General features: G+C 39.3%; 1 protein-coding gene across 11 annotated transcripts in view; it reads right to left on the bottom strand.

Moving 5' to 3' along the window:
• POC5 (POC5 centriolar protein) overlaps positions 1 to 14098 on the bottom strand; it is a 38810-nt gene extending 24712 nt beyond the window's left edge. The window contains exons 1-6 of one of the 11 annotated variants that reach the window (XM_034656376.1): positions 13801 to 14085; positions 13519 to 13715; positions 12657 to 12698; positions 10270 to 10365; positions 2772 to 2913; positions 705 to 791 (exon numbers count right to left, since the gene is read on the bottom strand). In XM_034656376.1, the coding sequence (XP_034512267.1) occupies positions 705 to 791; positions 2772 to 2913; positions 10270 to 10353 (313 nt within the window). In that variant the 5' untranslated portion in view covers positions 10354 to 10365; positions 12657 to 12698; positions 13519 to 13715; positions 13801 to 14085. The other 10 variants (XM_034656373.1, XM_034656378.1, XM_034656380.1 and 7 more) reach the window with 10 other exon arrangements.

The following is a 14098-nucleotide window of genomic DNA, read 5'->3' on the forward strand; positions in this document are numbered from 1 at the left end:
ACAGGGCAAGGAAAGTGTTCTATTTTAATTATTTTAAACATTCTGTGTCAAAGAAAAAGTTTCAATCTGGTGCTAGTATGCTTTTATAACCTCTGTAACATCTGCTCCTCTATGCTTTCAACAAAGAAAAAGCAGACCCCATGTTGAACACAACACCACCAGCAGTATTCAATCAAAACTTAATAATTTTGTTTTAGTTGCATTTATTTTTACGATTGCTTTCTATTTATAAAAAGGATTTATTAGTTTAACGCTATAATCAGCAATGACACATATAAATTTTCTTTTTAATGAATTTAAGCTAAAAATAATATATCTTAAAAAAAAACACAAAATGATAGAACAAATGGTATGAAGACACAAATGCCTGAATGTTGGGAAATAATGCACTGGTTCATGAAAACATTTAAATTGGCCAAACTCTCTGATATGCCATTAATTCTTTTAAAGTATTTGCCCTCTAACCTAGCAGTTTTAAAGAAAGGATGCCACATACTGTAATACATTAACCTGTCTTAATTGCACTATTTCGGAATTTCATGAAATTATTTTAAATAGTATTAGTTAATAAATTAGCAACAGCAACATTTAAAACTCCTGACAATAAATAATATGCTGAAATTATTCCTCTTACAACACAAATAATATTCACCAAACCACACAATGTTGTATATTAATAAAAACAAGCTAAGAAAAAGTCATACCATCTGTCTTTGAATGACTTGAAATATTTAAATCACATCCTTTTCCAACTTCCATCCTTGTTTCTCTTACTACAGAGCTATTTGCTGCTGAAAAGAAAATTAAAAAAAAAATCTCTTTATTAGGCCAAACCACTCATATTAAATGCCTAATCGCACATACCTAATTTAAGAAGGTAACAGTAGCTAAGATTTTAGAAGAAGCAAAATACAACATGCCAGGGAAAGAGGAACACTAAGACAAAGAACAAGAAGAAAGAAAAAATCTGAGACTAGAAAATGTCTTACTGTATCATTAGTAAGCTCAACTTTACCCACCAAATATAGATGAAAGAGAATTCAGCCTACTATAGCATTCAATTTGCACTAAGAGACTAAGTAGATGAATGACATTAGAACTTAGAAGAAGCTATACTATCTTACAACACCGGATATTTCCAGGGGCCTGCTGCTTTCCACTAGCTGCAATCAAACTAAAGCATCAGCAGTTGCCCCAGAACAGGGACTGCCTCACTTCTCCCTTAGGAACCCTCAGGCAATACATGGTGAAAAAAAAAAACGGGAAAGCTTCACAAGAATGGCTGTGTGTGTGTGTGTGTATATATATATATATATATATATATATATGGCTTATATATACTTTGCCAACTTCCACATACCCTGCTTATACCAAGCAACAGCAATACCAAGAGGAGAAAATGGGATGATAAATTTATAAATTCTAACCAAGTCTACATGTGAATCGGGATATCTAAATTCACGGCGTGTTGTATGCTTAGATCTCAAACCGTTTGTGAAAAAGGCAGAGTATTAATGAATAAATACTATCTTGCATGCTAGAAAAGAACAGGGGTCTTAAATCCCAAGTGATGACCTTGAAAGGATGGAGAGTTGGGGCAAGGAAAGGAATCCCATACTGTATCACTGGGAACAATGGCACAGTAGTACTGCAGCCAGAGGAAAAGGAAACAAGCTTTTGGTGACCACCGAAAGGGTAGAGGCACAGATGGCGAACACATGGATTGACTATTTACATATTTTATAAGACAGTATGCAGCACTTTGGGTTTGTTCAGTAGGAACTACAGGTTAGGGTACCCAGTGTAATCAAAACATGATCAAGATCACTGACACAGAATGAATAAATCCCAAGGCCCTATCTCTTGAAATCCATTAAAATTTGGTTTCAGTGGTAGGTTCTGGCCCTATTTGATGACGCAGTGCAGTAGGCTGAAGACTGTAGAGCAATGAAAACTCCATGTCTACAGAGGGAGAGGAACCAAATACCAGGGCTGTAACTTCCCAGAAACCCAGGAGCCCGCTGACTTTGAGGAGGCTGTGTCATGTGCCTTTAAGGAAAGATCCTTGAGTTATGCCTATTGTTGGTAACTGCCCATTGCCAGGGCCATCTTAGGAGGGCTCTCTGTGCCCTTTTAAGGAATATTTACTTAGAGTGAGCTGTCTGGGATCTTGTACTTTACTGAACAAGGAATGGATAGGTGAAAGGAGCTTTATCTTCCCTTTTCCACCTTTCATTCATCTATCAATATACCTCCTGGCAGGTATCTTTCAATTCTGTCACTGACATAGCCCAAAATGGGTTCACCTTTGTGGCGATAATCCAAATAGTCTTCCATACTCATAGAAATACTGCCAAGAAAGTCCTAGCAATGGTTCATAAACTTAAAAGGTTCTGAGGGCAACCTATGGACCATATTTAATTTGGGGTCTTGGGCATTTAGTTTCCAAGATAATCCTGGTATAGAACCGACTGGAACAAGGTGAGATGCAGTATACTTCACTGAGAGACATACAATGGCTACCGTGTTACTTTAACTTTATAAAAGTTACTTTAACTTTCATAAAAGGAATAGTCAAAGTTCATATAAAAATCCAGCTTTCACATAAGAACCAAGAGTAACATATTAAAATGGAAAAAGTTTCCCCAGACGATAGTGATACACAGGACTGACTGAGAAGAATCACTGGAGAAGTATTTTTGCAATCCTACGTCAATAGCATTCATGAGCTCAATAACAAATTAAGAAATTTCTTTAAAAATATACATAACCTTGGTTATGAAGAATATCATCAATTATAGTAGGAACCTTCACATCTGGTACCACTTCTCCCTTAGAATGACATGGCTGTGAAGCACCTGATTCAATGTTTGGAGTCACGATAGCATAACGAAGCAGTTCTTCATACTCTTCCTATGAGAAGCCAATAACAAAGAATGTATTATAACCAGTCACAATGGACATTCAGGCAAAGAACAATGAAGGCCCAACTGAAGATGTTCTCTACTTCAGTTCTCAAAATAGTATTCCTAGGTCATAAGGAATGTGTACGTTCTTAAAAACAAAACAAATCCAACAGATTAACTAACCCGAAGTTCTTCCAGCGATAGTACTTTAGTCCACAGATTGCTTCAGCAAGTCAATTTAGCAAGGCGGACACAAAGGTTACCTAGAGTAGCGGCCTGAAACCAGTCAGCAGCTCCGAGGCAGAAGAGCCCTCCCTCAGTTGGCAGCTACTTGCAGGTGGGGAGACAGGATTAGCCACTTCTCCTTTTCTGAAACTTAGTCTGAAAATGTTGCTCCCAAAGACGCCACAATAGGACAGTCTAGACATTAAAAGGAGTGTTGACTCTGCTTACCAACAGCCATGATCCAACAGCCACTTAGCAACAACCCTGAGTCTCTTTTCACAGCATGGAAAGAGTATAAGGGAAATATGAAGAGAACAATTACTGAAGATAAAAAGAAAACATGAATGCAAAGCTGTTCCACTCTACCTGCTGGCGCCTTCGTGCCACATGAGAGGGGAGTGATTAAAAAAAAAATAGAGGTTATAAAGCGTAGACCTTACAGGAATATTCCTCAGGTTTAAAAAAACTGTAATTTCCTAACATAGATACTTAGCTATTTTTTTAGCCAAATCAGAAAATGGTATCTGTGAAGTGAAAAATATACTGGAATTTAGTCTCTATTCACAGGGGATTGGTAATGATGTAACAAATATTCCTACTAAAAAGAGTCATTTCTAAGAGTCTTTTTAAGAATGTTTTAAATTTAAACTCAATTAATTAACACACAATGTATTACTTGTTTCAGGGGCACAGGTCTGTAGTCATCAGTCTTATATAGTAATACCCAGTGCTCATTACAACACACACCTTCCCCAATGTCATTTCTAAGAGTCTTATGCACGGACCCAGAGAATATCTTTGCATTAAAAAAATTGGGGGGGAAGGTTTTCAAGAATGTTAAATGTTATTATTCTAAAGGATTATCTTGTGTTAATTTTTCTCCGTAAGAATTTAAGTTCAGATAGAGAACTACCATCTCATTAGTCATAACAGTCTTATTATTTGGATTCATTGAAGATAACCAATGCTCAAAACTACCTTTTTGAAGGGTCATAGTCAATACCTGCTGAAGGGAATTAAGTGAATTCTATCTAAATCAAGGAAAGAATTATCTTTAATAAAACCATTATGATATGGTATAAGTATCTGAAAATTAGCAATCCTTACTTTTCCCTATGGTTTTCTATGAATAAGAATATTCATAGATTAACTAACTGCCCACCACACCCAAGTTTCCAGCCATGATTATATCACAGCTAACTGAAATAAGTGTCTTGGTGTTTCTCAAAGGAACAGACATAACTGCACTCAGAGTTCTGTCGTTGGAACCACCTTGTATACCGGGTCAGTAGTCAATACCAAAGATTTTCAAACTAGTTTCCTAGAAGGTGTTTCAGGGGATCTATGATATTTTCTTCAAATGTCATTTTTTAAGCTATTTAGCTCTTTTACAAACAGTAATAGAAGGAGCATGCACCAACAGATATATCAGGCCCAAGTTTTAACAGGCCCAAAACTACATGTACTTAAATTTTTATGTTGGTTGGGATAAAGCTGCCTCTCCCATCGATGTAACATGTCAAAGTCTTATAAACGTGTCATGGATTAGAATGGCTGTAGCTCTGCAGAAGTTTATTTTTTATTTTGAATTCACGGCTGTACACACATGCTCATGGTAACCTGTACAGGTGACCGCACAACTGTAACTCCTGTGGCCACATCAATTTCAACCACTCATACTCCAGCACTTCTGAGGGCGCCAGTCCCTCCTTATGAGAGTGATGAGCTGTGCCGTACCAAATGACCTGGGACTGTGTTACATGCTTATCATAATACAAAAGAGTTTTAGCACTTATTCCAAGTTTGAGTCTTCTGGGTGCTTCTGCGATTTTTATATTTATTATATAAAGTTTGAAGAAGTGACAGATTTTATTGGCGATTCAACATTGAATCAAAAATTTTCTATCAGTCTTTCTGTATACTTTGGATCAGTTTATTTGAAGATGAGATACGCTTTTAAAAAGCTACCAGTTTTTCATAATGCATAGAGCAACTGAATCACTATGTTGTACACCTGAAACTAAGGTAACACTGTGCGCCAACTATACTCAAAAACCCAAAACAAAACAAAAAAGCTACCATTTCAAGGGGTGCCTGGGTGGCACAGCGGTTAAGCACCTGCCTTCGGCTCAGGGCGTGATCCCGGCGTTATGGGATCAAGCCCCACATCAGGCTCCTCCGCTATGAGCCTGCTTCTTCCTCTCCCACTCCCCCTGCTTGTGTTCCCTCTCTCGCTGGCTGTCTCTATCTGTGTTAAATAAATAAATAAAATCTTTAAAAAAAAAAACAACACTACCATTTCAACTACTTAAGTAGAATTACAATTTTCTTGCTCTTATGTAGCCCAAATAAAATATAGAAGCCAAAAGGTCACTTAGGCTTATCAAACTATGCTGGTCTTCTCTTATCCACCAATGTAAAATGTGCATTTATAAAGGCAGCTTCATTGTTTTTGCTGACTCTGTGAGAAATGTCACAAATTGGCATTTATAACATAAATCTATATATTTATATTTCTGCTTTAACCTTTTCCTATTGGAATTTGAAGTAAAATTGTTCGAAAAGAGGGTTTATAGTGGTAGATGTTTGAAAACCGCTAGTCTTTAGGGTAATTAAATGTAAAGAAGTGGCTTCGTTTTAGTTTCAGCCTTGATTCGCATATTTAACATAGATTACTTATATACAGTAAATGTTAGTCATAGCAAACATAGCTTTTTACATGTCAAGGCTAATAGCAGAAGAGAAACAGATACTCCCATGGGACAATCATTAGAAAGAAAACTCAGTCATCAGAATTTGGAGCGCTTGGGTGGCTCAGCTGGTTAAGCATCCAACTCTTGCTTTTGGCTCAGATCATGATCTCGGGGTAATGAGATCAAGCTTTGTGTGGGGTTCCCCCTCAGTGTAGTGTTTGTTTGAAATTCTCTTTCCCTCGCCCTATGCCCCTCCCCCAACTCTCTAAAATAAATAAGTAAATCTTTAAAAAGAATCCCCTTCGTATTGGTATGGTCAACTCCTTTGTTAGAGATGTCCCCTTTATATTAATAAACACATGTCTGAGTTTTAACCTTACATTTCCTGACAGAAAATAAGAGTATTTCATATTTCACATGATCCTTATCACTGAGGCAGGAGGCTCTTATTAAAGTAATTTAGAATATCACAGATACATTTAATTTTTATGCTGACAAAAGAACTATAATTCTTTAAATAGATTTAAATAGTCTTAAATTTTAAAAATACATTTCCTGAATCGCATCAGTTTCCCATTTATTACAGTAAAAGAAAATACCCAAATAGTTTGATAAATTGAAGCCATACACAAGATAATCTACTGGTTTCTATAAACCTGAATGAGTCAGTCCTAACAAAATATATAAAATTTCAAGTTCAGTAACTCCCTACCATAGAGAAGGCTAACAGTCCAGCGGCATCCATTTTCCCTTTATTCCTTTAAGTTGCTAAAACCTCAGGGTTTGACCTGGACAAATGGCCACCCAGCAACATTTCTCAACCTCCCTTTCTCCAGATATGGCCAAGAGACCTGGTCTATGGGATCTGGGTGGAAACGATGTGTACAACTTCAGGTCACGTCCTTAGAAAGGAAGCTGCTTGCTTCCTACTCAGCTCTTCGCCTGGGTTAGAGGTGGTAGTGAGCTAGCACTGATGACGCAAACCTCGTCAACACTCTAGGGCGTGGCAGAGCAACAGGAGAGAAGAGACTGGGTCCTCAGAGGACCTCACGACCCTATCAGCTCAGGCTTTTCAGCAATTCACTTAAGCAAATCTTACCTGGTTCCTATTAAAGTAACCAAAATAACACCCTATTATCCTTCCCAAACAGCCAAAATAAACTTTCGATTTTAGCTAAGAACATATAAAAAGTGGCTGTTACAGACTGAATGTCTGTGTCCTCCCCAAATTCGTATATTGAAACCTGAATCCCCAGAGCAGTTATATTTGAAGATGGGGCCTCTAAACATAAGGTCATAAGGGTGGGGTGCTGATATGTTAGGATTAGTGTCCTTCTAAGAAGAGAGGGCAGAGAATCCTCCCTTGGCCCATGCACGTGCACTGAGGAATGGCCATGTGGAGGACTCAGTGAGAAGGCAGTCGTCTGTTGGCCAAGAAGAGAGAGCATACCAGAAATGGACCCTGCCAGACCTTGCTTTGGCACATCCAGCATTCAGAACTACGAGAAAATAAATTTCTGTTGTTTTAGCCACCCAGTCTATGGCGTTTTGTTATGACAGCCCAAGCAAACTAATACAGTGGCTATCCTACATTTGTATTTTGAGGTCAATTAACTTTTTAATTGGTGGCAATTTTAACTAGATTTAGCCAAATCAGTTTTGCTCAATCAGAGTTAGTTTATTATAACTTCCAGCCTATAAAGGGAGGGGAAGTAGAAGTCAGTGAGTTTAACTTGTTGCTTCCCTAATATGTCCTTTGTTCTGGATCAGAAAAGGAAAAAAAAAAAAAAGAACCAAACATGTATTTCAAAGCTCCCACAAAAATCACTATGACTTAAGGGAGAGGTAAGTAGGTATATATTAACAGTATTTTATATATGTATATAAACTTATCTTAGGTAAGATTAAAATATCAGTTATTTAAATAACTATTTTAGTTTCATATATGTAGATATGGGCCAAATGGGCTATTTTTTATTTAAGGATCAAAATAAATAATATTGTCATTCTTACTTGTCAAAAATAACCTGTCTTAAGGTAAATAAGAATCCTAAAGTAACAACCAAAACTTGTAATTTTGCTCCCCACCAACTACAGTTGGACTGGTGTGACCCTGAACTATGGCTGAACCCATACATACCACATAAGGTCAGGGCAACTGGCTGACAATGTGGAGTTGTGTTTAGAGGATGTTATCAGTCAGTAAGTACCAGGGATGCTGCCCATCCCTCAGCATTTATCAGTGATAGTTTTATGAATCATTCACATAACTGAGACAGTGAGGAAAACTCCCTTAGAAGGATTACTGATTTATAAGAGGCGTTAGAATTAAATGTTTAGTTTTACGTATTTGCTATATATGTAAAAGCATATAGTTATTTTATGTTATTTTTAACATCATTTTTGGTATTTATATTTTGAAATGGTTCCAGTAATGGAAATACAGGCTGTTTTTCAACTGTCATCGAGAACCAATAGGGTTGTAAGCTGACAGTTACTAAGAAACAGAATCTCAGTTGGGCTGACATTCTAAGCCAGTAACCAGTAACACAAAATTATTTTTGGCATGTTTCTCTCAAATTCTACTCTGGAAATTTATTCTTTTGATGTAAAGCTTTGTCTCCTGACAAAATGACAATTTAATTACGAGGTGTTTACATTTTTTAAAGCGTTCTGAACCCAACAATCATAACGTGTGGGTTTTTTTCCCACCAGCAACAAGCTATTGTCAGTCACTAGCTGAGGGTCCTATAATTCAATTCTGACATTAGCTACTGCAGATAGCATCAGATTCCACAGAGTAAGGGCTCAGTCCCATAAGACTTCACCTCCCCCAGTCCAAACCTCAGATACCAGTAGCAAGTCCAAGTTATTACCTGAGCTTAGGACCAACAAGCTACACACTGGAGCTTCCAAAGATTCCCCCTCCCCAGCTTTAATTTGCTAGAGCAGCTGACAGAACTCAGAGGAACATTTACTTACTAGATTACCAGTTTATAATAGAAGGCTATAACTCAGAAGAGCCACATGGAAGAGACACAGGACAAGGTATGGGGAAGAGGGGCAGAGCTTCCATGCCCTCTCCTAGAAAGCCAGTCACCCAGCACCTCAAACATTCACCAAGCTGGAAGCTCTTTGAACCCTCTTCCATTGGGTTTTTATGGAGGCTTCATTACACACTGGCTATTGTGTGGCTGAACTCAATCTCCGGCTTCTCTCCCCTTCCTGGAGCTCAGGGTGGGTGGCACTAGAAGTTCCAACCCTCTAAACATGTGGTGGGCTCCTCAGCAACCAGCCTCTATCCTTAGGTGGGGTCCAAAAATCACCTCATTAGCATAACAAACACATTTATCACACTCACTACTTAGGAAATTTCAAAGGTTTTTGAAACTGTGTCCAAAAAACAGGCATGAAGACCAAAATATATTTCTTATTATAAATCGCAATATCACAAGTATAAATGAGTTAATCAGTTCTCTCCTGAAGGAAGTTTGGAAAAGTCAGAGATAAAAAAGTGCAGGAAATCACTGTTACCTTAAAAGACAGCGCTCGGTAGAAGTACATCCAAAGGGAAGGCAAGGATGAAACATTTATGTCACAATTCTAGACTACTTTTATCCTAGTAAATAGTCACAGGTATTTTTTCAACAGCTTACCAGTTTCTAAATCTGTAATTTCAATTAAAGGAACACACATATTTCATAAAATATCTTCCTAAAACTTTTCTCATATTACAGTGTCAAAAACAACTTACTCTATTTAGGCATAAACATAATGTCCAGCTTTTCCCCTCGTAAGTGATATGACTATAAAACTCAAGATATACCATATCAGACTCTCATTTAAAAGCTATTCTAGAAATCTGAATCCATATTTCTGATAATAAAACACTTAGAAATAAAAAGCAATTTAAAACAGTTCATGTAAAAACCACACCATTTATCTGTCACTGTCCAGGTCCTGGGCAGCAGAATGTGCTGAACGTTGTAGCAACAGGGATTAGAACCTAGAGTAGGACACAAGGGAATCTAGGTCCGCAGAACTCTGGGTGGTTTGATATTGTACCAATTTGCATTAAAGTGAAACAGCATTCAGAAGAGATAGCAATAATGAGAAAAACTCAAGGAAAAAAAAAACACATTTCTTGAGATTTCCAGGTTCTCTTATTGTGCTGTTTAAAATAAATAACTCGGGGCGCCTGGGTGGCACAGCGGTTAAGCGTCTGCCTTCAGCTCAGGGCGTGATCCCGGCGTTATGGGATCGAGCCCCCACATCAGGCTCCTCTGCTATGAGCCTGCTTCTTCCTCTCCCACTCCCCCTGCGTGTTCCCTCTCTCGCTGGCTGTCTCTATCTCTGTCAAATAAATAAATAAAATCTTTAAAAAAAAAATAAATAAAATAAAATAAAATAAATAACTCACGACAAATTTAGACATGACTTCCTACCTGAAGATCTGAAGACACAGAACTGCCCTGGTCAGAGTCATTCTGTATGATGGGAAGTGAGCCTTTTTCCTCATCTGATGACATTCTATGTAAACACTATGAAACAACAGAAACACGCTTGATATTTAAACTAAAATAACATGTTTTTTATATATACACACATCCTATCCTGTAAACAATAATCCTGTGAAATGTTAAAATCACTCAGCATATTGAGAACCCATAGACAAAATAACTAGGCAAGAAAAAAATAGTACAAGACTCAATTCCCAACATCAGTGAGTTTTTAATGTAGTCAAGGAGATGACACAAATATATGAAAGGTTAGACAGAAACAGGAGCTTGTCAGACACATCCACAATGGGGTCTGTTGAGAATAATAGATTTGATCAATGTCCTCCTTTTTTTTTTTAAGATTTTATTTATTTATTTGAGAGGCAGAGTGAGTAAGAGAGAGAGTACAAGGTTGGGGGGGGGCGGTGAAGCAGAGGGAGAGGGAAAAGCAAGAAGCAGACTCCCCACCAAGCAGGGAGCTGGGTGGAGGGCTCGATCCCGGGACTCTGGGATTATGACCTGAGCCAAAGGCAGACGCTTAACCAAGTGAGCCACCCAGGCACCCCCTGATCAATGTTCTTGAACAATGTGTGGCAACCTGTGTGCTGTACGTTTTCCTGTAAGATACTGAACCAAGAGAGAATGAACAATTTGTGCAAATTCTTTGCTTGAGAAACTATTTGGGAATATTATTTAAAGAAAAGCAAGACTATACAGAAAAACAGATTCTTATATGCCATAGAAAAATTACTGAAAGTCTTAACCAAAAAAATAAAACAAGCACTTTTAGTAACACATAAATTATTTAAAGGACAAGTAGTGGGGCGACTGGGAGGCTCAGTCAGTTGAGCGTCTGACTCTTGATTTCGGCTCAGGTCATGATCTTGGGGTCCTGGGAATGAGCCCCATGTCGTGTTCCATGCTCAGTGTGGCATCTCCTTGGGATTCTCTCTCCCTTTCCCTCTCCCACTCCCCCTGCTCGCTTGTGTTCTCTCTCTAAAATAAATAAATCTTTAAAAAACCATGAAGGACAAATAGTGACTATTCAAACTATGTGAACACCAGTTACATGGAAGACAATGGCAAGGAACATAAGATGAGGAAGTCCTGTCCTCATGGACTTTATAATCTGTAGACACAGGCAGACATATACAGAATATAAATGACTAACCAAAAAATGCTAGCAGACCCTAAAGCAACAGAGGTACAAAGCAGGGAGGAAGGAGTAGCTATTTTTCATGGGGTGGGACCATGAGGGTGAAGAAACATGAATGGAGCCAAAGTAGGTTTTCACTGAGAAGGTGAACTGGGTACTGAGACCTGACAGACAGATAAAAGATGTAAGGATGTGCTAGGCCTTACAGCAGCAGAAGCAAAGACACAGAGGCATGGGCATGTATGGCAGGAACATACGTAGTTTGTAAGGCTGAAGCAAAGGGTGCAGAGCAAGGCTTGGCTAAGGATGGAACAGGCAAGATAAGGGGCAGCCAGAACATGGAAGTTCATGATTATGTCAGGTCAAAAAAATGTGGTCTTTAGAGAGGTTATTGGAATGTTTTAAACAAGTGATGACATGATTAGGCTTGTATTGTAATGTTGACGACTTCCAGATTTCTGGCTTGGTAATGAGATGGGTAACAGTGCCATTCTCTAAGGCAAGAAATGTAGGAAGGTAAGCAGGCTAGGGAGAAGGACAATGGGTTCAGTATCAGATGAGTTGGGTGTGCGGCACCTGTGAGGCACTGAAGTGAAGCTGCAGATAGGTAGGCTCTGGCCACACCCATTATACTGTGCACCAAAGACTGCCATTCACAATGGCTACAGTGTGAATGGTGCTTTCTGGAGTTAAGCAATGAGGGAGCTCTGCCCTGGAGGTAGGCTAGAGAGAAAGTCTGAGGGATCATCAGCATAATGGGCAATACTGAAAATGGGAGAGGATAAGATCACATATGAAAAGGAGTGTGAGAAAGAGTTCCTATTCTGAGGTCCATACACCCAAATTACATGCAATATTTTTAGTATAAATGCACATGTGTATTTTTCTAGTAAGAGGATACTTAGCTTCTAATATGTGTTCAGGGAAGACTATAACCCTAATAAAGTTAAAGGCTTACTACCGTAGTGAGAAGAGACTAAAAACTAGAAACACCAACATTTAAAGGGGAAGAGAACAGCCAGCAAAGACAGAAAAGGAAGTCAGAATGGTAGAATTATCAGAAAGAAAAGCATCATAAAAGCTTGGGGAAGGGAGTGTTTAGAGTCAGATGCCAAAGAAAGATGAAAATTGGGGTCTCCTGAATATGGCAGTAAGGAAGTTGCAGACATTTACCTACACAATTTCAGTGGAAGATGAAACAGGTCTCAATCACAGTGGCCTGAAAAATAAATGAGATAAGGAAATTGAAGTAGAAAGGGCAGACACAGGGAAAAGTACAATATTAGAATGGAAACGTATGTTGGGACTTGTTCATGGAAACTTAGCTTTATTCAATGAGTATAACTGTGTACACACGTGATAAGTAAACTAAATCACAGCATGACTGTCTTTAGTTAAGCCAATTAGGGAGGATAAAATAAGCACACACATGCCCAGCATGCTTCCCGAACATCGAATCCACCACCCTGGTAACCTGGTTCATTTCTATTTTCATTCACTTCTTTTAGGATGTATTTGCATACCGAGTAGATAGTAGGAGTGGAGGTGGGCTCCTGCTGATGATTCAAAAAACAAAGAATCTGAAAAGTTGGGTCTGACTTCAAAAAGAGTCTCTGAATAGATACTGCAGCCATAAAACAACTACTGTATTTTTGGAAAATATGCTGTTAAGTCTTCCATCTGCCCTGCTTTGATGCCAGCAAGATACCACGGTTTCTTTGAAACTTTACAACCGTAGCATTTTCTTACTGTTTCTAGGTTCAGAAAGAAAGGAGGAAAAATGAAGCTTGCTTTAATGGGTGGCAGATGTGAATCAGTTCACTAAATTTCCAATATTCTCTAACCCAAGATACCAGAAACCACGAGATAAGAAGTTCTGGGTACTTCTCGATTGCCAGAGAAATCAAATTACGTCTTGGTAAATAACTGGCTGATAAAGAAAGAGGGGTCCGGGAATTCAAATGTAACCCCAAGAGACAGGAAGAGTGAATTAACGTGCAAGCAGGCAGCAGGGTGACGTCCCTGCGCTCTTCACCCACCTTAGCTGCAAGGAGAGGGATGCGCCAGCCCCGTCCCACGTAAGGGACTGAAGCAAAGGAGGACAGCAGTTGTGAGTAAGCAAAGGGCTAGAAGTTCTCTTCGACCACCTTCTTGTCCACCATGTTTCAATCAAACTCTTACTTTAAAAAGCGTTAGCCATGGTTACTTTTCCCTTTACGTTTTAAATGGCCGGAACCTATGGCGACAGTAATCGCTATACTTCAAGTACCCCTCACTCCCGCCCTCTCTTCCCGGACGCCTTGGAGGGAAAACGTTTGCACCTCGTCGGCCCGCAGAAGAGCACACGGCCCACGTCTCGTGGAAGACGACCCCGGCTCCGTGGTGTACGAGTCCTGAGAGCAGAAACTCGAGCCGAGGTACTTTCAACACCCCACTGCCTCCGTCGGGGGCTCGGGGCCCGCCGTGGCGCCGCTACCCACCGTCGCGGCTCTCCACAAACCCGGAAGCCTGCCGCCCCGTCTCCTCGCAGCGTCGCCGCCAGAACAGCGGTACAGCGGCTACCCTGGCAGCAACCTGACAGTTTCAAACTGCAGAGAGGAATGAAGGACGGCCCTGTGC

This window comes from Ailuropoda melanoleuca, chromosome 3 (genome assembly GCF_002007445.2).
Source record: "Ailuropoda melanoleuca isolate Jingjing chromosome 3, ASM200744v2, whole genome shotgun sequence".
NCBI classification, from domain to species: domain Eukaryota; kingdom Metazoa; phylum Chordata; class Mammalia; order Carnivora; family Ursidae; genus Ailuropoda; species Ailuropoda melanoleuca.